At 55.6% G+C, this 24,450-nt stretch overlaps 1 protein-coding gene across 2 annotated transcripts in view; it reads left to right on the forward strand.

Annotated features, from left to right (window-relative positions):
• Nucleotides 1–24,450, forward strand: part of HIP1 (huntingtin interacting protein 1) — a 47,509-nt gene that overhangs the window by 5,882 nt on the left and 17,177 nt on the right. Inside the window, exons 1-4 of one of the 2 annotated variants that reach the window (XM_030462717.1) lie at nt 15,376–15,560; nt 22,863–22,926; nt 23,463–23,605; nt 24,005–24,061. In XM_030462717.1, coding sequence (XP_030318577.1) covers nt 15,543–15,560; nt 22,863–22,926; nt 23,463–23,605; nt 24,005–24,061 — 282 coding nt within the window. In that variant the 5' untranslated portion in view covers nt 15,376–15,542. Of the gene's footprint in view, nt 1–15,375; nt 15,561–22,862; nt 22,927–23,462; nt 23,606–24,004; nt 24,062–24,450 lie in introns of those variants that run through there. The other variant, XM_030462716.1, reaches the window with a different exon arrangement.

Genomic DNA, 24,450 nt, shown 5'->3' on the forward strand with positions numbered 1-24,450 from the left:
TTATACAAACCTGATGCTTTAACTTTAAAAAATACATTTTTTTTAATTAAAAATGTGGGGTTTTGAAATAAAAAATATTGATAATTATGTTTAAGAAAAAAAAAAATCTCACCACATAGCAGGCAATGGTGGGAGAGTGGTAAGGGCTGTCACAGGGACACCTTGGTGCAGGCAGGAGAGAAGGCTCAGCCCTGGGGGACCAGTGTGGAGTGTGGAGAATTGACTTAAAACCCCTTTGTCCCAAAGGGATTGGGTCCTTCTCTACTCTTCCCCAAGGGGTGTTGGGGCAGTCAGGACACGGGGCCAGCAGTCAGGGGTCAGGCAGCAGCAAGGGGCTGGAGGAAGGGCTGGATCCTGCCCCTAATCTCTGCCACCAGCTTGGCTGATTTATTTTGCACAGTCACCAAATAATAAAACTTCCTGGGGACAGACTGTTCCCCGAGTGACAACAGAAACCAGCAGCACACTGATATTTTAGCCCGGATGTGTGAGTCCCAGCCCACAGCCAGACTAATTATACTTTGTGTGCTGTTCTGGAGGGAGAAGGAGCCCTGTTCCCCAGGAGAAAGGTGAAGTCACTGCTCAAAGGCACAGCCAGACATTCAGTGTTTTATCATTGCCTCATGGGGTGTTTGGGGTTGGAAGGGACCTTTAGAGATCACCCAGTCCCAACCCCCCTGCCATGGGCAGGGACACCTCTCCCAGCCCAGGGTGCTCCAAGCCCCATCCAACCTTCAACACTGCCAGGGATGGGGCAGCCACAGCTTCTCTGGGAAACCTGGGACAGGGGCTCAGCACCCTCACACCAAGGAATTTCTTCCTAAGATCTCATGTCAGTCTCCCTGTTCCAGTTTAAAGCCATTCCCCCTCATCCCATCCCTCCAGGCCCTTGTCCCAAGTCCCTCCCCAGCTTCCCTGGAGCCCCTTCAGGCACTGGAAGGTGCTCTAAGGTCTCCCCATGGGATCCTCCTCTTCTCCAGGCTGAACACCCCCAACTCTCTCCCCCTGGCTCCAGAGCTGCTCCAGTCCTAATGGTTGGTATTGTGCCACGGGGATGGGCTTCTCCTTGTGGCTGCTGCAGCCCATGGCCAGCACAGAGATGTTTCCATAACTTCCCATTTCCCACCACAGCCTTTGGGCTGGGTTTGTCCATGAGCTGTGCACTGGAGCCTCTTCCTTCCCTGGTGCTTGGTGCTCACTTGCAGGTCCCTTCTTGCCTTGGCTGGACATGCAGGTTTGGTGCTCAGACAAATGAGCACCATTTCATTATCTGTCCCCACCAACACAAAATATAGCAGTGCTGCAAAAGCTGTCACTGCAAAACCAGGGAGCTCCAGAGCTCCTTCAGCTTCACTCAGCTCAGTCAAGAAACTTGTGTTGTGTGGTTGACTTGAATTGCCCAGAGCTGCCAAATGTGGATCTTGAAGGGCAGGTGACTTTTTCTTGGCTCTTGAGCAAACCAACACCACTCTGCTATGCATGCTGAAGTTTTTTCTACTTTATTCCAGGCCTTTCATAAATTCATGTGTGATTTGTACCTAGTCTGACTGGTAGCCAGCTTGATGTGATTGCAATAAATCCCAATTTAAAAGAATAGAATAGAATTGGTTTGGTGGCAAAAGCCCTTTCAGCTCATCAGGTCCAACCCTTCCCCCATCCCTGCCCAGGCCACCCCCACCCCATGTCCCTCATCCCCACATCTCCAGGGCTCTCAAACCCCTCCAGGGATGATGGGGACTCCAGCCCTGCCCTGGGCAGCCTGGGCCAGGCCCTGACAACCCTTTCCAGGCAGAAATTGTTCCCCAGCTCCAACCTAAACCTCCCCTGGCACAACTTGAGTTGTGCCAAAAGTTCCTCTTGTCCCATCCCTTGTTCCTTGGAAGAAGAGCCCAACTTCCCCCTCACACAGCATAAGGCTCTGCCCTCCCCTGGAAGGCTTTTGGTCCTCCTGCCCCAATGCTGCATTAAAAGCTGTTGGCAAATGTGTTTCTGTTCTCTGGGGTTCCCCTGGGACCTCCCAGGGGGGCACTGTAGATATTTGCTGTTCAGAAAAGAGGCAAATTGCAGCAAACAAAGGGAGCTTTGGGAGAACAGACTTCTCCTGCCAGGGCTGGGCTGGAGACTTGCTGCTTATTGTTCCCATTTGTCTCTTTGATTCCACACGAGCAGCTCAGTGCTCTCTCTCCAGTGCATGGCATCACTTTTTATTTTAATGAGCAGATGGTGGCTGAGAAAGTGTTTTCCAGTCCCTGTGTTCACATGGAAGTGATCAGGAATACCAGGTGTCCTCAGCACAAACAGGCTGGCAGGGTGCTTGTGCCAGAGCATCAGAGACACCCAGAACTGTCCCTCCTCCTCCTGGGAGACCAGAAAAGAGGTGATGGTCTGAGTGCTGAGAGCTCAGCAGTAGATCTCACACACCTAGTGATGCATGTCCTGAGGTCCAGCTCCCACCAGGCAGTGTTCCTCCAGGGTCCTGTCATGGGAGGGCTCTGGGTATGGTTGCAAAGAGCATCATCTGCACAAGTGAGATGTGGCCCTCAGGTCCCCAGCCTGCTGCTGGTGAAGGTTTATCCAGGGTGGGGAATAAATACATCTCCTGCAATCCACTGAATCAAGCACTGCTCAGCATTTCTGGACTTGGCAGCAGGGCCCCAACCTGCTGGTCCCACTGCTGCTGGTCCCATGCTGCTGGTCCCACTGCTGCTGGTCCCACTGCCCTTTCTGCTCCATGGGCATCATGGTTGTCCCTTAGTTACAGTGTGCTGCAAATGCCTCCAGGCTGCTCCCTGTGAGCCACCTACTCCAGCTCCACAACCCCAGAACTGCTCACAGGAGAAGTCACACACCAAGGTCTTAAAGCAGTACTGAAAAGCAGCAGAGAACTTGTCCTTCTTCTGCACTGGTGAAGTTCCTGTAGACTGGGAATGGTTCCCCAGAAGAGATGACTTCTTCTGCACTGAGTAAGTCAATGAAGTCATTGAAGAAGTCATCACTCCTGCTGGAGCCATTCCCAGTCTGTGACCTGCTGGAGACCTTGTGTTTTCCTACCCAGAAACATTTTGTGCACTTCACAAATGGGAATGAAATGTTCCAACAGAGTCAACATGGTCTGACTGCTTCTGTGCAGACAAATCCTTGTCTGGAGAGGGCAAAGGTAGGTGTTGCTGAGCTTGGGGAATGTTATGGTCGTTCCCTGAACCTTGTATGGTCCAGACTGTCCTGCTGGGACGTGTGGAGCAGGTGTCAGGTGAGGTTTTTAACCCCATTAGCAGCCTGCCCAGGGAGCAAGGAACTGCATTTTGGTGTGGCTTGTTCATTCCAGTGATCCCAGCAAGGGCTTTGTGCCCCAGTTCTGCTCCCTGGGGTACCCACCAGAGATGCCCAGGGATGTAGCTGTGCCTCCTCCCCAGGCATGGAGCATCTCCCATCTCCAGGGACCCAGCCTGCTGGGGATGCAGCACTGCATGGAGCTGGACCTTCACCCCCTCTCCCCATGCAGGAGGGGGTGAGAGGGGGTTGAGTGACCCAGGATGTGACACACCCAATGTTTTTGTGGTTGGGATCCAGCCAGGAGCTCCTGTTGTGCCCCATGGCCCTCCTGGTGGGCACCTCAAAAGGTGACATCAGCTGAGGACCTGACCAAGAGCATCCCCTGTCCTCACTGCTCCCTGGTGTGATGCTCTGGGTCTCGAGGAGGACATTCTCCTCTGGTTTGTCTGCCCAATGTTTGCAGTCCCTTTCCAGCTCTTTTTATAGCTCAGAAAGAAGCCTTGGGTTTGGGAGTCATCTGGGAGGCCAAGCACACAGGGAGGAGCTGCAGCTAGAAATAGGGCTGCTCTCTGCTTAGACATTCCAGCTTTATTATTTTTTCAGCTGAAATGTCCAAGTTTGAAGAGTCCCAGTGCCACGAGCCCTGAGCTGGGAACCATGGCCTGCATTTTTTCCACTCGGATTGGGTCTCCTCTCTCCTTTGCCATATTCCCAGTGCCCTCACTCCAGCCATGGGATGGCTTTCCCAGGAAATGAGGTCTCCCACCCCTGCTTGTATTTCCCATAACCCCCAGATTTCATCCTTTGGTTCTCCCTGTGTGCCAGCAGTGTTGCAGAAGTGAATATGGGGTGGGAGGCTGGGGATGAGCACTCAGGTGTGTGCTAAAGCTGCCAGGTGGTGACCAAAGGGCTCAGGCAGCTCTGATCTGCAGTTTTTGCCCACTGGGAGGGCAGCAGAGCCTCATCTGCCACTCAGTTGGGCAGAAACCAGAGCAAAAAGGAGAGGAGAGTTTGGTGAATCCCAGGAGTTTTCAGCCTGGTAAAATCTGCCAGGACTTTGGCTCTGTTCCCTGGGCAGCCCCATCTCTGCCCCTCTGTCCCACCAGACAATGAACTGGATCACCTCAAGGCTTCCCTATTAATCCCCCAATACTTCACCACCCTTTTGGGGTGTGCCCTGGCTGCCATCTCTGCTTCCCAGGGTTTTCATCCCATGGGAAATGTTTTGTCCTTGCTGTCACTTGTCTGCTTTGGATTCCTATCCTAGGTAGCTCCAACTTTTCCAGCCCCAGAGGGTAGGAAAGGGTCATGCAGTGGTCATGGCAGCCTGGCAGTCTCACCAGCAGTGTTCCCAGTCCTGCTGCTTGGTTGCAATGTGCTGGTCATGCCAATTCCAGCTGGTTCCCTGGTTTCTCTGAGACTCACTGGTGAGCACCTGTATAAGCCTGATCCCTGTGGCTTCTGTGTCCCAGGAGTTGGCTGTCACCCACCAGCCTCCACAGGAGCCCTTGTCCCTCCCAGCACAGCATGTCCCTTGCAGGAGGATGCTCCATGGGCAGCAGGGACCACAGGCCTACATCCCAGGTATGGCCTGGAAGTCTGCAACAACTGCTGAATTGCTGCAAAAGGACGGAATCGGGTGTGGTTAAGTAGGAAATTTGATTTTAAGTGCTTGGAGAACTTCAGGGCTTCACCTCACCAGGCAGAGCTCTTCTTCTGGTGTCTGGGAGGGCAGGATCAGGGCTCCTGGGCTGTATCACCAAGGGTGGTGACAAATGGTTTGGGAAGAGGTGTCTCAGTTCAGGAACACACATTCTGTCTCTCAGAGCTGCTACCTCACCATTTCATAGAACCGTGGAATGGGTTTGGTTGGGGAAGACCTTTAAGAAGTCCAACCACTAACCCAGCAACCACCCCCACCCCATGTCCCTCAGCACCACATCTCCAGGACTCTGAAACCCCTCCAGGGATGATGGGGACTCCATCATCATCATCATCATCATCCTGGCTCAGTGCTGTGTGGGTGTCCCTGGCAGTGATGCTCACCCTGTGCCAGGCAGCATCCTGCCTGCTCTGTGTGCTGTGATTTACTTGCAAGAGCAGAGATTTCCTTCTCAGCTTAGACCCTCAGATTTCCTGAAGCAACACGGAGATCCTGGGGCTGCTCTTCCCCTGTTTACCTCTGGCAGGGCCATCCCCAGGATGCAGATCCCCGACTCCCTGTCCTGCTCCCCAAAGAGCCACCTCTTGCTCTCTATGCCCAATCCAGATGTTTCTCACCCACATTCCCTGTCCAGCCAGGAGGCACAGGGAGGTTTTCCACACCCACAGCTGGGATTTACTCTCTCGGTTCCTCTCCAGGCAGTGTGGTGGCTGAACAGTGCAGCCCTTTCTTCTGGGGCTGGGTAGGAAGCCAGAGGCATTTGTTTTTGAACAAGGAAAATCAGTACAAACTTAAGAGTTTTTAGACTTCAGGAAGGGATTTTGCAGCCTTTTGCACGGAATCAGGCCTGCCTCTCCCCGTGGTAAGTGTCAGACAGGCAGGAACAACACGTAAGACAGAGTTTCCTTTATAGACGGGGTTTTTCCACCTCGGGCTCCACCCCGTGTCCCAGCGGGAATTCCAGCTCTGGCTCCGCGACTCCTCGGGACCGTCCCACACCCAGCAGGACAGCAGCAGGACGGGCACTGCCAGCCCAGATCCTCACCTGGAGCATCCATCACCTGCAGAGCATCAGCAGACCCAGGAGAGGTGTCCAGCCCGGGGAGCATCCCCCACTGCTGCCTGGAAAGAGCACAGAGCTGTACCCGAGCAGGACTGGAATATTCCCCAGTTATACACCCAGCAGAGAGCAGACCCTGTTCCTTCCCTGCCCCTCCCCTGCTCCCCTGAGTGGGGAATGGACACCCTGTCACTGGGTGCTCATCCCTGCAGTGCTGGGAGATCTCAAGGGCTGCACATGGAGCCTCATCCTGCATGGGTGCTGCCAGCCCTCTGTCAGCTTCCAGCTTAGGTCCTATCATAGCATTACACAGAATAGGTTTGGGTTGGAAGGAACCTTAAATATACAGTCCCACCCCCTGCCATGATCAGGGACACCTCCCCCAGCCCAGGGTGCTCCAAGCCCCATCCAACCTTCAACACTGCCAGGGATGGGGCAGCCACAGCTTCTCTGGGAAACCTGGGACAGGGGCTCAGCACCCTCACACCAAGGAATTTCTTCCTAAGATCTCATGTCAGTTTCCCCTCTTGCAGCTGCAAACCCTTCCTTCTCATCCCATCCCTCCAGGCCCTTGTCCCAAGTCCCTCCCCAGCTTCCCTGGAGCCCCTTCAGGCACTGGAAGGTGCTCTAAGGTCTCCCCATGGGATCCTTCTCTTCTCCAGGCTGAACACCCCCAACTCTCTCCCCCTGGCTCCAGAGCTGCTCCAGTCCTAAGCCATCACCTTCTCTGGACTGGCTCCAACAGCTCCGTGTCCTTCTGGTGTTGGGGACCCCAGAGCTGGACCAAGCTTTACCCCAGGGGGGTCTCCCCAGAGCAGAGCAGAGCAGAGGGGGACAATCCCCTCCCTGCCCTGCTGCTGACACTGCGGGGGATGCAGCCCAGGGCAGGGGGGTTTCTGGGGGGTTCTGGGCTGCCAGCACACATTGCTGCCTCATGTTGAGCTTCTGATCAACCAACACCTCCAAGTCTTGTGTCATTATTAAACCTGTTTTTATTAATTTTGAAGGTCAAACCTGCCCAGAAGCAGAGATTTAGTTGCCAGGAGTGAGCTGTTTCCTTGCTGGGGGAGAGGGGAGGGGGCTCAGCCATGGGGCATCATCCTGGCACTTGTTGCCCACTGCATGTGGGCAGATGCTGAGTGGTGAATCCACATCACAGGGAATTACAGTGGGATTTTTGTAATTTGTAAATGAGTTCACTTCTTCTGCCTTTTTCCTCCTGGGCCAAAACAGGGCACCTGGATGCCACTGGGTCCACTGGGAGGGGGACAAGCCCCCTGCCCCTTTGGAAGGCCTCAGGGTGTGCACCCACATCTCTTCTGGGAAGCAGCCTGGGGAGGCAAACTGAGGTCTTGGTGTTTAGGGTGGGGAGTGAAGTGGGAAGTGGCTTTTTTAGCCAAAGAAAGCAGAAGAAACTCCAGCAGCACTTGGAGGAGGCTGCAGCCTTGCTGTGAGCTGCCATCACCTGCTTTGCTCCAGCATCCCCACAGCACTTCAACAGGAGCTGGAAACTGTCCCAGGCTCTCCCTGCTGCCTCTTTCCTACAAACATTTTTCCTGCTGCCCCTGGGCTGGCTGCAGCCTCTGCCTCCCCTTTCTGCTTTGCAGGCAGGGTCTGGCAGTGATGACATTTGCTGTGACATTACCCAACCTGCTGTGTCGGGTGGTTTCATTACAGGCCACTTTGTTCCTCATTTCCTGTGGGGATGTGCTGAAGCTGTTGCCATTTAGGGCCTCTGGTGGGTGCTGAGGTGTGCTCAGGCACTGCAAAGCTGTAAGAGCATCCTCCCCCTTCTCACCCAGCTTTGGGGTTTGCCTGGAAATGAAGCTCAGGGGAAGGTGTGAGCAGGTTCCAGCTGGGCACTCAGCTGAAGCATGGTGCACAGGGCATGGCCACTGGGTCAGAGAGCTTCAGTTCAAGGGACAAGTGAAGCAGATGGTTAAAATTGTTCCTCTGATGGGGAAATTCAAAGGTCACCTGAGGTTTGGAGACTACCAAAGGCAGAAGACTGTGCTCTTTGGGAGGCAGAGAAAGATTCTGAATGTATTTTGACATCACCTCATCCCCAGCCCCTCAGGCACCAGCTCCCCAGACATGAAACCTCCAGGGCAGAACTTCGGGGCCTCCAACAGAAATTGGTGGGACCTGTGTTTAATTGACCATCATCTGAACCATCAGCTGTACTGACCCTGATACGAGGGGGCTGCCAAGTGGAGCAGTGTGGAGGAGAAAGCAGAGGACTGGAGAGGGAGGTGGATGTTGCCACCAGTGGGGAGAGGTGTTGGGGGATTCAGGCAGGAGGCAGAGGAGCTGTGGGTGCTGGCAGTGAGGAGCAGTGAGGAGGCATCACAGGAGCATCAAGCAGAGTGCTGAGGGCTCTGTGCTGAGGTTGTGACCTTTGCTAACCTTGTTTCCTTCTTTTGGGTGTTTCACTTCCCCCAGTGGTGTTGGCATTAGGCGTTACAAGAAGGAAGTGACTTAACTGCATGGGCTGCTGTGTGGGTGATGGAAGTGGGAGCCTCAGCTGCAGTAGAGAAGGGTTCACAGGTGACCTGCACGTATGGATGGGGACACCAGGGACACAGAAAGTATCTGCAGGTGATGTGCAAGTGGTCATCTACAAAGCAGCTGAGGTTAAGCATGCAGGATTCCATCCCACTGCCACCATTCACTTACATGGCTACTGGAGGCTGTTCTTTGGGGCTTTGGCTGTTGCCTTCCCTGTCCATCTCTTGATCATTGACTTGATCTTGATCATTTGGCTTAGAAGGGACCTTAAAGCTCATCCAGTCCCACCCCCCCTGCCATGGTCAGGGACACCTCCCACAGCCCAGGGTGCTCCAAGCCCCATCCAACCTTCAACACTGCCAGGGATGGGGCAGCCACAGCTTCTCTGGGAAACCTGGGGTATGGGCTCAGAAACTTTATGTTGTGTTTCTTCTGTATGCCCAACTGAACCCCTCCATTCTTTGGTTTAAAACCATTGTCCTATGCTGGGGACCCCTGAGCTGGGGGCAGTGCCCCAGGGGGGGAGAGGAGAGTGGAGCAGAGGGGGAGCATCCCCTCCCTTGGCCTGCTGGCCATGCTGCTGGGGGGGCAGCCCAGGAGACACTTGGCTTTCTGGGCTGCCAGCCCACAGTGACACCTGATGTCCCATTTGTCACCCACCAGTGTCCCACTGGTGGACCCTTCTCCACAGGGTCCTCTCCATCCATCCCTCCATCCATCCCTCCATCCCCCAGTCCATGCTGACCCTGGTGCAGGACGTTGTACTTGGTCTGGCTGAACTTTAAGAACTTCTCAAGGACCACAGGATCCTTGAGACCAGTGGGGGACAAGCTCCAGCCTGTCCAAGTCCCTCTGGATGCCATCCCTTCCTTCCAGTGCATCCACTGCACCACTTAGCCCATGTCATCTGCAGTTCTCATGGTTGTTCCATTTTTATCAGAACTTCAGGAATAAAAGTGTTCACTCCCACTGTGTCACCTTGCAGCAGCTCAGGACTTCCCATGGACCCAACACCCACCTAATCCAGTGGGGAACAAGCTCCAGCCTGGCCAGGTCCCTCTGGATGCCACCCCTTCCCACTCAGCTCAGTTTCATCCTTTCTCTGGTTTCCTGCCCTCTGTGCCAGGCAGGGAACAGGACTTTCTTCTGCTCCAGGTTTGGATGAGAGGATCCCTCCCTTTTCCAGTGCCATCAGGAGGCAGAACCAGCAAGCAGGGAGGGTCCTGTCCTGACTCCTATCAGGGGGTTTGTTCTGTCATTCTATTTCCCTCTCAGATTTTTAATCCTGTTGGTTTTGCTGAGCTGGTGGCTGAGCTCCTGCTCCCCCCAGATGCTTTTTGAGTGGTGTCTGTGAGTCTGGTGCAGTTCCTGTAACACCAAGGGCTGAAGATTGAACAAGGAGCTAAAAATAACAAACAATCAATAACGGCAGCACTAACCCTGGCTGGTTTATTTTTGGTTTTATTTTTTTTTTCAAGAAAATCTGTATATTGACAACACAACAAAGCAGCTTCCCGGGAAGGCAGGAGGGATAATGGAGCAGGCTCCATGCCCTGGGGATGGCATCCCCACTGATCCTCCCCAGCCCAGCAGGGAGATGATGCCCCCCGAGCCCTTTGGGTCCCTTCTGCTGGGGTGATGGGGAAGGGCAGCAATCTCCTCACTGGTCCCACCTGGTGTGGAGCTGGGGGAGCTCAGTACCCCCTGAAATAACCCCCCCTGCTCTGCTTTGGTGCTGAGCCCAGCCCTGGACCTGCGCCCGCTGCAGCCTGAGCTGCTTTTTCCTCTCAGTTTCACATGCCCAGGAAATTGTGGCATTACAGGGATTTGAAAATGGCCTTGATCTTTTTTAAGCACCACTCTGGAGGGGATATTTTCCCTAAATCAAGATTTACAAAGGTATTTGGGCATTAGTTGGCCAGGGGGATTTTCAGAAGCACCCAAACACCCTGTAAAGCCACCTCCTGTGCCAGTCTGTTACAGGTCTGTCCAGTAACAGGTCTGTTACTGGAAAGCAGCTGGTTCTCCAAACTGGGATGGTCTGGCGGATTTTTTGTGAGGGTTTTCTGAAGGCTGATGGTTGCTAGATCCCTTTTGAAGACTGTGGGGTGGGGTGGTATCAGCCCCAGGGTGTTTGGCCATATTGCAGTGTCTGAGTCTGGAGGAACTCAAGGCACCTTCAGCTGCTGCCAGGACAGCTGCTCCATCCCTGTGCCCCAAATAACCTGGGGTGCAATGCTGGGGAGGGTGCCTGGGGCAGGTCCCAGCTCCACTTTGGAAGGATGTGGAGCAGCACAGGGATCAGTGCTGAGTGTTTGGAAGCTCCAGCCTCCCAGATCAGTGGGGAAAAAAGCCATTGCCATGAAGAGGGGTGGTGGGGACAGTGTTCCTTCTAAATCACCCTGTCACAAATACACCCCAGTGCATGGCAATTGCTCCCCTCTCCTGAAAAAAAAAACTCCTTGCATAGCCAGTGATGCTCAGTCAGCTCCAGAAACTAAACTCAGCTTAATGAGCTATAGAGTGCTCCAGATCTGGAGAGATGCTGAAAAGAGTTGAAAACTGAAAAATGGAAAATAAATAATTTTCTAAGTAGTTTTGCCAACGATTCTCCTATTCTGCTTTATATCTGGAGCTCTGAAAACCCCAGGATCCTGGAAATCCCATAGTGGGAAGATGCTCCAGCAGCATCTTGCTCAGTTAAGCTGTGGGACAGGACTAAGTTTATCTTGATCTAAGAGAGCTGCACTGGGGAGGGGCTTTAAACTGCTCCTACACTGAGACAGCTGGAAAAAAATGGCATTCCCTGGGGAAAATGAATTTAAGAGATTGTGAATCCAAGGGGTGGTTTGAGAGCAACCAATTCAGTTCCTTCCCTCAGGGAAGACTTGGGCAGAGATCAAGAGGGAGCAAGAGATATTATTAGTCATCCAGGAGGGAGGTGGCTGCAGGGGAAGAGGGTTTAAAAGCTTCAGAGTATTTTTAGACCTGGTAAAATGAACAGTAGGGAGGTGGGGGATGAAGCAGGAGACCTTGGAGAGAGATGTAAATGCTGCAGGGAGCAGAGGGGCCTGGGCTTCCAGCTCCATCCTGCTCCAGAGCACCAGCTCAGGCAGAGGTTTGCTCAAACAGAGGTAGAGAGAATGCCTTCTGGTCATTACTCAACAGATCTTGCCAAGCTGCTGTATTGACAAAAGGGCGTATTTGCCAAGATGTTTTAGCTCTAATTCCCTTCATTTCAGTGGGAGTCCATTGCCAAAATAGTTTAAAAGCTGTGTGTGGAGACTCTGTTGGGCTCAGGGAAGATGCTGAACCTCTCATCTTCATCCATCGTGTTCTGGTCTGTACATCCCTGGCATACACACACCATCCTGGCAGCTCCCAGGAGAACAGCAGGGCTGTGGGAGGACAGGGGCTGTTCCCAGGGTGGTGTAAGGGGTCTCGGGGTGAAGCACTGGAGGAGGTTAAATAGAGCCAGGGGGAGAGAGGAGGGGGCTCTCCACCTCTTGGGGTCACCTAGGAGCCTGATGAAGGAACCCAGAGAGCAGGGAGGAGCAAGGGGCTGCCTACCCCCTGGTTCCCCAGGGAAGCAGCTGCTGTTTTGCCTTCCCTATTCCCTGCTGGGAAATGCCCCTTCCTCCTCCTGGGCTGAAGGGGTGGGTGGGGGCAGCACCTTTGATGCTCTGGGGCTTGTCAGCTGCAGCCACAGCATCCCATTCTGCCTTCATCCACAGGGGAATTCCCCCCATCCCACGGGGATCTGCCCTGGAGAGGCTTGCCAGGGCTGGTCCTCTGTAAGCTCAAACCCAAGAGCTGGGATGGGATGCAGGAGCCTGGGATGGAGGCTGTGGAACTGGGGTGCCACAGTGGCACTGAGCTTTAGGGCAAATTACAGAGTCACAGAATCATGATGGTTGGAAAATGATGACCTCTGGTTGACCTTTAAGATCATCAAGTCCAACCATTAACCCAGCACTGCCAAGGCCACCCTAAACCAGGGCCCTAAGTTCACCTATTGCACAGCCCTGGGTGGATTTGTGCAAGGGAGTTCAGTACAATTCCAGTTTGAGGAAACTGGGAGCAGAGCTGATGGTTGTGCAGCTGCACAGAGCAGCAGGTCAGAGCCTGGGCATCCTCACAGAGCCCCTGGGAACAGCCCAGGAGCACCATGTGGGGCAGGGGCATCTCTGTGCTGGCACTGGCATTTCCCTATGGTGATGCAGGGAACCAGAGCAGGGAACTCCCCTGGGAAAAGCAAGAAGGAATCTCCTTGTGCCCTGCTGCACCCCTGCCCTGGTGGGATTTGTCTCCTGGTGGGATTTGTCTCCTCGGGTCACACTGATCCTTCCTGGGCTCTGTGCCTGCTCAGTGCTCTCTGCTTGTTGAGCACAGCTTTGCTTGTCCCCAGAGAATCTGAGTTTCCCTCTGCTCCAGGGTCCCTCCCAAAATTTCCTTTAAATTAATTTTCAGGTTTTCTTCTAGAGCTGCCCTGGCTCTTTGCCCTGACCCACCTTGCTGTGAAGCCAGTGGTCCTGGTCCTCTCTGCCTTTTCCTGAGTGCTTCCCAGTGGACCCCAGAATTTGGGATTTGCCAGTCTGGAGTGGCTCATCTGCAGGGAACCACACAGTGACCAGGGCTGTGACACATCAGACACTCAGGCTCAGTGGCATCCACAGGACACAGCATCAACAGCAGCCAGAACCATCTTCTCTCAGACCTGCCTTTAGCACAGGCAAGATGTTTGGGTCAGGGATGAGCTGGTTGGTGTAAAAGCTTGAATTTGAAAAACAAGGTTGATGATGATGAGTTGACTCAATCTGTGGGATTAAGGAGGGATGTTGGGAGCACAGAGCCCGTTGGTGGGAGGTGGGCAGCTTGGCATGGCAGCACATGCATTTTGGTGGTATTTACAGGGTGTCACCAGTAAATACAGCTAAAGCATGGATCCTGCACAGGAGTTTACAATATTTATCTATTTGCCATGCAGATGGCATTATAGGAAAAGTTACCTTGCCTTGCAGGGTGTGCTTTTTGCATACCTGCCTTAAGGTTTCTTCATGTAAATGACAAATGAAAATCTGATGGCCAAACACTAATTGCAGGGCTGGGGCCTCTGGGGACCTCTGGGGGCTTCTTGTCTGCTCCAGAGGGCAGGGATGCTCTGGGAAGAGGGTATGGCATTCATAGGATATCCTGAGAAAAGCAAGGCAGCAGCACTTGCAGTGTCAGGTTCAAACCAATGCTAAACCCAGCTAAGGGTGAATTAATTAATTCCAGTATCCCATTAATCCAGGGAGACCACCAGACTGGGGTCTTGGCCACACAGTGGGGACCCAGGGTCTCATTTTCCATGCCAGAATCACAGCTGAGAATCTCTGAAGGGCTTGGCTGTGGGGTGGGCACAAACCCCACTGCCCCTTCCCAGCCAGGGTGCTCAGTTCCAGGTCGGTCTCCTCCACTTTTGGGGCCGGGGTGCCCTGTCCCAGGGATGCCAGGCTCAGTGCTGTGCCCCCCCATAGCTCTGCCTTCCAAGTACACATGCTGTCATGCCTGTTGTGGCAGGGGCTGTCAGGTCCCTCATTACTTTTGTGATAGGGGCAGATCCCCTCCAGAGGGGCAGGTATCCATGCTGGGGACAGGGATCCACAGTTGGGATCTGCTCTTGTGATTCCCCCAAGCTCAGAGCAGGGACCACACTCCACTACTGGAGGAGTTTGGCTGATTCTGGAAACCATCTGGCCCAGCAAAACATACTTGGTCCAGAAAAAGAAAAGAAAAAAAAAGAAAAAAAAAAAAACCAACAGAGGAGTTGTGCGTGCAGAGCAGCACATCTGTCTGTCTGTCTGTCTGCCCATCTCTCCCAGGACTCTCAGCTGCCACCTAAGGAGCACCCAGCCTGGGGCTTGGCTCTCAACGCTGTCCCCCCAGGGGCTGTGGATAATTGGGGGGTGGGTGCAGAGATGCTGGGTGCTGGCAGGGTGCAGGGGGGCAGATCCTAACCACCAGGGGTCCCGCAGGGATGTGGGATCCCATGATCTCAGAAAGATCCATCCCAGGGGCAGTGGTGAGCACTGAGTGGATCGCAGTGGTCCCCGGGTCATCGGGTCCTATGTAGGAATCCAGGCCCAGGCTAGCACCCCCGAAGGATAAAACCCCCCAGGCTTTTTAGGGCTGTGAAGCTTCTCCCCCTGCAGCCGAGGGGCAGCCGCGATGCTTCTCCTCCTCCCTGCTCGGGGGTTGTTTTTAGGGATTCGCAGAGCGATAGAATTGTTCGTGTCCCCCGTCAGCAGATGCTGAAGTGCCCCTCCAGCGCTGGGAGGAGCGGGGGCAAAGCGGGGATCCCCCTGCCTGGGGGTTCGCTCCTCCCGGCGTGCGGGCAAGGAGGGCGCCAGTACGGGGGGGTCTGAGGGCAAGGAGCTCCTTTACCCCCGCCCCGTTTAATTGCTTTTGCTCTCGGATGGCCGGGGGAACCGTGTGAGGTCAGCAGGCAGAGATGGGGAGTCTGCCCCCCAACCCCCCCGGGCAATGGGATGGGGCAGGGGATGGGGCAAGGGATGGAGCAGGGAATGGGGCAGGGGATGGTGCAGGAGATGGGGCAAGGGATGGAGCAGGGAATGGGGCAGGGGATGGGGCAGGGGATAGGGCAGAGGGGGTCAGGCGTCGTGGCACAGATTCCGAGCATCGCGGCCGCAGGAGCGGAGCGGAGCGGAGCGGAGCCCCCCGCCCGCCCCGCCCCATCCGCTCCGCCCCCGCTGCCGCCCCCCCCGCGGGCTGGGGGCGGTGCTGCGGCGGCACTGGGAAGGGGGGAGGGGGGGAGCGGTTCATCGGGGGCGGTGTTACCCCCGCCCCCCCGGGCTCCTTTGTTATCCCGGCGGAGCTCTGCACACCCCCCCTTGCCCCCGGCTCCGCTGTGCCGCCCCTTGCGGGAGCGCGCCCGTGCGGGTTCGCGTCTCCCACCCCCCCTTCCCCCCCCCCGCCGCCGCCGGCGCCGCCCGGCAGAACCTTCCAGCGCCGGCGGCCGCGGGGCCGGACCCCGCCATGGAGCTGGGCAAGGTGGTAAGTGCGCGGCCGCGGTACCCGGACCCTCGGGAGCTCCCCCCAGGACCCCCCCGGGATACGCCCTCGAGACCCCCCCGGAACCCTCGTCAGGCATCCATCCAGAACCCCGCCATATAACCCCCCCGGGACCTCCGCACCTTACCGAGGATTCCCCCGGAACACCCCCGGAAGCCTCCGCCCCCCCAGCATCCAGGTTCAGTCCCGCAATACGGCTTTGCATCCACCGAAACTCCTTCCCGGGGAAGTTCGCGCGCCCCGGTGCCGGTGGCTGCCGGCGAAGGGTCAGGGAGAACGGGGGACTGGATGGCAGCGGTCGCTGGGCAACCCCCTCCGGGTGTCGGGGGGGGGGGCCTGGTCCCCATCTTTACGGCCGTCTCCCGGTGCTGCAGCAGCCCGGGCCGAGGGTTGCTCTCGCCATCAGTTTCACCCGCTGTCCCCCGGCTCGGCGGGTGGTGACACAAATGGGCGTGTCCCCGTGTCCCCAAATACCTGTGTCCCCACTTCCCCGCGTGTCCCCGCATACCTCTGTTCCCACGTGTGGTGCTGTCCCCGGGGGCAGCGATTCACCGGGGCATTAGGGTTAGAAACGAGTTTGGGATGAAAAAGGGTTTTTCTAGGGTCCGTTTCTGCAGGGAGGAATGTTCATCCCCTGCGATGCTTACCGGGGAGCAGGGATTTTGGTGTTCAGGGTGCTGTGGCAGAGCTGGGTTAGGGACACAAAGGTCCCCTGGGTATGGTCCTGGTTCCAGGGCTGGATCCAGACCCGGTCCCATCCCATGCACTGAGCTGCTGCTTGGCTGGAGGCATCACACAGGGGGATACCTCCCAACACTGCCAAGGCAGCCCTGGGCTCCCCATCCTTGGAGCCACAGAATTTGGGAGCATCCTGCTAGGGCAAGGTGCAGCCCAGGCCTTCCTGATGGGGTAGAACTTCCCAAGGAAGGTGAGTCCTGGGACAGCAGCTGGGCACCACAGTGCACATCCAGAGGTGAGCTCCTGCTGCCTGCTCCCCATATCCTCCAGCCTTGCTCATTTATTTCCTTCTGTTCCAAAAACTGCCCGAAAGTGTTTTTGCTGGGAAGGAGAAGATTCTGATTGGGATAACTGGGAATGTTTCTGGAATCCTTGAAGGCAATGGAAGACCTTCCAGAGCCACTGACCCTGGAAAATACAGCCATCCTCCCTTCCCAGACAGACATCATCACTGCTGGAGGAGATTATCTTCACAGAAAATCCCCACTTACAATGAAAAGCCTGACTAGCAGAGCAGCCCCAGCCATGGCCAGCTGGGCATCCTGTAGCAGTAATTAAGTGAGGAGAGTAACGCTTGGTTTCCATGGGAGCAGCTCTGGAGGGGTGCAGGGGTTCTGAGGAGCCTCTTGCTTTTCTGCTTCTCCTCTGATCCAGCCACCCGTGCTGGGGTCTGGTTGTGCCCTGGCTCCCTGGTAGCAGTGGGTTGGAAGTGCCTGGCAGTGGGAACCATGGTCCATGCTGATGCTCCATAGAATTATCTAATTGTTTTGGTTGGAAAAGACCTTTAACATCATTCAGGTCCAACTGTTAACCCAGCACAGCCAAGGCCACCATTAAACTATGTCCCTCAGCACCAGGGCTGGGGACCTCAGCATCTCCACAGCTTTGAAACCCTTCCAGGGATGGGGACTCAACCCCTGCCCTGGGCAGCCTGGGCCAGGGCCTGAAAACCATTTCAGGGCTGGAGGTGACCAAAGCTCTCCCCAAGCTCTTCTGCAGCCTTTGTTGACTTCTCTTATTGATGTTATTTCAGCAGGAGCCTTCAAAGGGAGGTGTCAACTTCCCCTGTGGTCATTGGTGAGCTTTGCCTTCTGCTGTGGCCTTCCTTCTGGCCAACTCTTCTCCCCAAACTCAGTCTTCTTGTCCTGAAAGGTTTATCTATATGTTGGAAAACTCCATATTCTTAAAACTGGATTTAAAAATCCCTATGTCCAAGTAATAATGTGTGTAAATTGTTTATGGTACTGGAGAAACCCTGTGGTCCAGCTCTGGTGTTGGTCTCCCAATGGAAGGCAGTGATGTGGTCAACGTAGCCAGCTCTCATCTCTGGCACTGGTGGAACCAAACCCTTCCAGCTGCTGGTGACCAACCTGGCTTTCCCCTCCTGCCACGGGATATCTCACTGGAGCCCTTGCAACCCACCACAAGTTGGTTAAGTGGTTGTCTTCATTCTTGACCTTTCCGTGAAGGAACAATCAGGTTGTGCTGCCTCATCCTGCCCAAGCTCTGGTGATGGTGTTGAACTCACTGTTTGTGCTGGAAGCTCTGGCAAGTCAAGGAGGAGCTGTGGATTAGGTGTTTGTACGTGGAGCTCAGGTATACATCATGCTCTGGATCCCAGCCTCTGCTTTGATGCACTCAGGAGAGTCTGGGAGTAGTCAGGTGATCTGTTCAGATACAATCCAAATGTGTGTCCTTCACTTATTCTCATCTTTCTGCCATGGTGATGCAGGCAAAGGCCGTGGAGGGAGTAGGATGGCAGCTGTCATGCTCTCATGTTTCCCTCTGGGGTGAAGACCTCTGAACCATCATCCCCTTCCTGGCCTGACTTGAAGTGGTTTCTCCCTGGGAAACACCATCTCAGGGTTTGCCATACACCAGAGAGTGCTTAAAGTGTAGAGCAAGCATTTCATCATCCTCCCAACCTTTGAAGAGCAGACCCAGAAACAACAGTGCCAGGGTAGGGAGCTTCATGGCGATGCTGTCGGCTTCCAGTGTGGTTCATGGAGCCTGTGGCCACCTTCCTGGTGTTTCTCTTCGGGCATCCCATGTGCCATGGGGCAGCAGGGGACCCCAAACACCCTCTGAGGCTCCTATGCTGGTATCCCTTGGGATTCCAGGCTGTCTCTGGCACACCTTGGTCCCCTTCTCCCTCCTTCTCCCGCTGACATCCAAGCTGGTGGCATCTCATTCAAGCTGGCATTGGCATCTCAAGCCACTGCCACTGGAGCAAACCAGTGAGGTACTTGGATCTCCAACACCAGAGGGCAAGACTGCTTTGGGGAAAATGTGTTTTTTCCAGTGGCCCAAGCAAAGGAAAATCTGAGACTTGTATCATCTGGGGGATTATTTCTCATCTGATGGGAGCTGGAGGTGAGAAGGGTGGCAGCACCTTCAGGGAGATGCTCAGGCAGCCCTGGTCAAAGGCTCCATCCCAAGAGCAGCTCTGGCACATAACTGGGAGAGGAGTGCATGCTTTTCCAAACTCATGGATCTGGCAGCAGATCAAGCCAAATAGCCTGGATGAAGCAATGGGAGGGTATTTTTAATGTCTTCAGCAGGACATCGAACAGCCTGGCGTCACCCAGCCTGGTCCCTGCTTTGCTTTGGGATTTTTTACAGAGAAAAACCTTTCCTGAGCCCCTGCAATTTGCTTTTAGCTGCTGGGGAGTGATGGTTCCAGAGAGATGTGTGCCCTCTGAGAAGCTGCCCCACACCCTGGGTCCTGCACACCTCTGAGACTGGAGTGAAGCTTTGCTGCCCTGGGATTTGCATTTTAATTAAGCTGCTGGATATTTTTTTTTCTCCAGACTTGTAGTCAGGTCTCCTGCCTGCTTCCCCGGGGCCCTGTGACTGCAGGGCTTGGTTGCGCGTGGTTTTCTGGAGGTACGGTCCGACCCTGGGCTCCATTTATAGAAAGGAATTAAGAAGAAATTAAGGAGCATTACTAAGAGGATTTGCACCGTGACTTACTCAGTTTCTCGGAATAATTTGCAATAGCTCTGGATTCTTTAATCAACACTGGATTTCCTTTTGGAAATGGAAGGAGAAAAGTGGGAAGGTGCCGTGCGGCTCTGGCAGAGCTCTGCTCTTTGCTGCTGGATGGGAGATTTGCTCTTCAGAGGAGACCAAGAGTGGAATTTGGGGAGGTCTGGCATGGAAGGAGGGTGGGTTTACGTGCATGTGGATGAGAGAGGTGTCTCCCGAGGCTCATAAAGACTCTGTCACTCTCCTGGGTCCCTCTGTGCATTTTTGGCCTCCTCTGGGTGTGTGCCTGGAGTGGAGATTGTCACAAGCCAGGGTTTGGGGGTGCCCCTGGTGCAGAGCTGCCCATGGCTCTGTTCTGCCATGGAATCTTCCTGTGAGGTTTGAGAGTTGTAGAGGTCTGGTGGGATAGGGACCAGCTCACCCCAAGGGCTGGCAGCACTCCCAGCCAGTGGAATTCCTGGAGTCCCACAGGAACAGCACAAAATTCCCCCAGGACAGTGCTGTGGTGGCAAATCCAAGCACAGGAAAAGACTCAGGGTCCCCCCTTGGGTGCTGGAGAAAGGTTGAGAAGCTGCTGGGGCATATCCCACTGCTCTGGGGCAGAGATATAAGGTTGGATCATCCCTGGTCTGTATTATCTGACCTGCTCCTTCCCTAAACCCCCTGAGACTCTCCCTACTCTGAGCTGTGGGGGTTCCTTGTACCACTCTAGTTCTTACAGCTTTCCCAGGGCTTCCAGCATTCCTGGCACTTGCAGCTGCTCAGAGGCATGGAGACAGGAACCAGAGGTTTACATCCCTCCATCAGACAGGAACCAGAGCCAGGGGACCAAAATGAAAACAGCATCAGCTGCAGGTGCTGGATGATGCTGGGAGGTGGTGCCTATGGGTTGGGATGACAAACCCTCCCTCTGGCTGAGGCCTGAGCCTTCTTTTCAAGGCAGCCCCAAATCTCCCTCATTCCTGCCCCAGTCTTGCAGCCACTGCTGCCCTCCCTGACCCTGCTGGTCCCTCAGAGGTGACACTAGCACCTGCAGGTCCCTTGCTGCTGCCCATCTCTCCTCTGGCTCATGTGGACACTGCCAGGGCCACTGGGGTGGCACTTTGGGCACCTCCAAGTCCAAGGGGCTCCCAGGATGGGTGCCCTGCCCTGCCCTGCCCTCCCAGGGTGCAGAGGTGGCTGCCCCAGCACTGGCAAGGGCAGAAACCCAGGATCCAGCTTTTCCTCAGAAAACCTTTCTGAGGTTATCACATGTGCTTCAAACAGAGGAGGAGGCTTGGGGATGGGGGCTCCTGGAGGCCAAGGAGTGGCCATCACATCTCCCCACTCTGGAGTGGCACTGGGAGCCTCTTTGGTTGGAAAAACTTGTCCTTGCTTTACCAGGAAAAGCTATCAGGAAACTATTATTAAACTGGGAGCTCAGTTTCCGGCCTTCCCAGGAGTGTGAAAGCCCCAGCACCACTGCCCTCCCCAGGCCCCCTGTCCAGTCTGTCAAGGATGAGGGAGCAGCCCTGTGCCACCATGGTGCCCCCATCCCACGTCCAGCCCCAGCTTCCCCTCACCACCTCCAGCTTTTCTTGGCATCTTCCCGTTGGTCCAGAACCCCCATTCCAGGGCAGGATGTGTTTGAACTCTGTTCCTGGCTGCCTGTAGGCTGGGATTTTGGCTTTGGACAGGTTGGAGCTGTATCTATGGTGTGTGTCACCAAGGGTAGTTGGAGCATGGACCAGGCTGCCACCACTGGCTGAGAGGTTTGTTTGTCACCTCGCTGAGAATTTTGTTGGGAGTTTTTTGATGCTAAATTTTATTTTATGGTTTTTATAAATAAGAAAGGGCAGAGCCCCAGGGCTGGGCAGAGCTGCAGAGGTGGCTCCTACCCTCGGTCCTCTTCGGGAATCTGCTCAGCTCCATCCAGGCCTTCAGGAAGGAATGTCAGATGGGCTCAGGTGTCTCCACTGCTCATCTTTCTTTCCAAGCTAAGATGCAGGGTCTGGTCTGTGTTGAGATGCTTGTGCCTTGGAGCCAGCTATCCACATCCCCTACCACCCCAAAATGAGCTTCCTGATATTCCTGCTGATCTTCCTGGCCATATCCATGGTCTGTACTGGTCACCTCTCTGGTCACCCATAAGCAGGGGCTTGGAGTGGCTGGAGAGCTGTCCCCAGCAGATCCATGTCCTGCTCGAGAGCAGCCAGCATGGCCTCAGCAAGCAGCAGAACTGGGTTATACTGGGACAGCGGAACCCAGCTGCTGGTTTTGGGCTGAGGGGGTGCTTGGCTCTAGGGTGGGGGTGCCATGGGCAATGGTGGGTGAGATCAGGAGCTGTCTCAGCCCTTCAGCATCCCATCCCCAGCATGTCTGGCAGGTGCAGTGATGGCAGAGGGACTCCCTGGGGGTTTGGGCCATGCCCAGCTGTACACGGGGTGCCCGTGGGCCCCACTCTGCTCCAGATCTTCAGGGTGGGTCACAGTGAAGCTGTAGTGGGGCTATGGGAGTGACTGAGCAGGGTGGGTGCCAAAGGGATTGCAGAGAGGGAGGTGCTGGGGTTCATCCTGCTCCTTTAATTGGGTTGTATCAGTAATTAGCTGCTTCTGGCAGTGCTGAGCTGAGTGCTGGCCCTCAGCAGCAGGATCCTCACAGAGCAGGTGCCAGCAAAGTGCTCAGCTCCACTGGAGCTTGAGGTCAGGGTGTTTCCATGCTGGCATCCCCACTGCCACATAGGATGAGCCCCAGTGTCCTGGCCCAGTTCCCTGGAGGGGCAGAAATGGGGCAGGGCAGAAATCATGCCCAGCAAATCCTTCCAGCAGCTGCTGCTCCAGAGGCCAAATGGGAGCTCTGGCTCTGCCTGCACTCCTCAGATCTCGATGTCCAGAACACCTGGGGAGAAGGTTCTGCCCTTCCTGGTGGAGCAGAGCAGGGATGTGCTGGGGAGAGCTGCCTGCCAGCAGCTGGGGGACTCTGAGCACTGGGACCCAGTGGTGCTATGACAGTGGGGTGCAGCTGCCTTGCCCACACTGCCTGCAGCAGGTCCATCTCCTGCCCCTCTAATACTGCAGCTGGGGCTGTGTCCTTTGCTGCCAGACAGCACAGACAGCCCTGGCCTTGCTCTTGGGGGGGTCTTGCTGTCCTCCTGCCAGATTTCTGCACCTCCCAAAACACCCTCTCCTCTCAGCCTGCCCCGAAAGCAGAGCAGGAACCAGTCAGTGGCTGTTGCCTGTGATCCAAGGGCAGAGGAGGGAATCGCCTTCTCTCTTCCCATCCCAGCACCCTGAGGGCAGGAGAGGGTCCTTTGTTGTCACTGCTTTAATTGCTTCGTTATTATGCTGAATAAGTGAGTCCTGGCAGCAGCTGAACCTGGCGGATGCCAACCACATCCCAGAGAGGCATCCGGCAGCGGGCAGCATCCAGCTGGCACGGGCAGGGGCTGGGGGCTTGGATGAGACCCAGACCCCAGCAGGTGCTGGTGGAGCTGGGGGGCTCTCAGCGGGTGAGGGGGGGACCAGGGGGACAGTGTGCACCCTTCCCATCTCACCCCCCTGCCCCGCTTCTCTTTTGCAGACTGTCAGCATCAATAAGGCCATTAATGCCCAGGAAGTGGCTGTCAAGGAGAAACATGCCAGAAATATCCTTCCCAAAGTTGGCCACGGGACATGGGAGCGGGGCCTGGAGAGGGAGCAGAGGCACAGTGGCACATGGGGAGAGGTGCTGGGCCAGTGCCACGAGCTGGCCACTGGGGTGCTGAGGGGGCTGGATGGGATCCTGGGGGGCTCTTGATGATGATCCAGGGTTTTCTGCCGTGGGATGGCATCCCAGCTCCCGTTGCTGTGGCCTCTCCGTGTCCGTGGCTGCCTGGCTGTGTGCTGCCAACCGTGGGCACTGCAGCAGGGTGTCTGCCTGGGGACAGGGTGCTCAGTCCCCAGAAGTATGTGTCACAGTACATCCCAGCACCCTGCAGGGCAGAGACAGAGCCCCAGGGCTGAGCTGCTCCCAGGGCAGCAGTGTGAGGCTGGAGGAGAGGGGACAGCACGTGCCACGCTTGGGGACAGTGTGGGCTTGGCAGCTTCTCAGCCCCCACAGTGTCCTGGGAGGGCTGGGGGTACCAGCTGGCTTCGGGCAGGCTGCTGAGGGGAGCAGAGCCTTTCCTTGACCACCTTCCACCGTGCATCCTGGGCACACACCACGAGAAGGGGGCTCAGACCTTCTGGTCGGTGGTGAATCGCCTGCCGCTGTCAGGCAACGCCGTGCTCTGCTGGAAGTTCTGCCACGTCTTCCACAAACTCCTCCGGGATGGCCACTCCAACGTGAGTCCCCAGCACCCACCTCAGGGCCAAACCCTTTCCCCGTGGGGCTGTGTAGGGTGGTGGGGTTGCTGGTGGGTCTGTGCCCTCGTGGGGGTCAGTGCTGGGCGGGGACCTCCCTGCTCTGCCCACAGCCCCCTCACTACAACCCCAGTGTCACAGCACCAGGTGTTGGGTTTGGTGCAGGAGCCATCAGCAAAGAATTCCCCTGCCCTTTGTGCAAATGGGGAAACTGAGGCACCCTAGGGCTGTTGGCAGTGGCACCACTGGCAGGCTGCAGGCTCAGGAATACACCCAGACCTCCCATTCCTTATCCCAGTTGCTGGCTCCATGCCTTTCCAGGGTGCTCTGCCTGCTGCCCATGCTGCCTGCTCGTGCTCATTCTCATGTTCATTCTTCCAGGTCCTGAAAGATTCCATGAGATACAAGAATGAGCTGACTGACATGAGCAGGATGTGGGTGAGTGGCTGACACCCCCAGGCACTGCAGTGGGGACACCCCAGATGTCCCTCAGCAGCACCTGGCACCCCAGTGAGACTGGGGGACTCAACCCCTGGTCTCACCCAGGAGGAACCAGGTTCTGATCTGTGGCTGCTGTGACCTCCCTGGACTGGCTTTGCTGGATTTGTTCAATACCTCCTTCCACCAGAATCAAATGCCTTTTCCCTATTTTATGGCAAAACCCCCATAAAACCTGGCACTGGCTGTCAAACGCAGCATTGAAGTCTGCAGAGATGATGAGAAGGTCTTGACCAAATGATTTTGGCACGTTTGCTTGAAGCCAGGCTGCAGCCCATGTGTTGGCAAAGATTTGGGGGAGATAAGAGGGGAATTGCTCATGCTACAAG

Source organism: Calypte anna, chromosome 19 (assembly GCF_003957555.1).
Source record: "Calypte anna isolate BGI_N300 chromosome 19, bCalAnn1_v1.p, whole genome shotgun sequence".
Classification (NCBI taxonomy): Eukaryota; Metazoa; Chordata; class Aves; order Apodiformes; family Trochilidae; genus Calypte; species Calypte anna.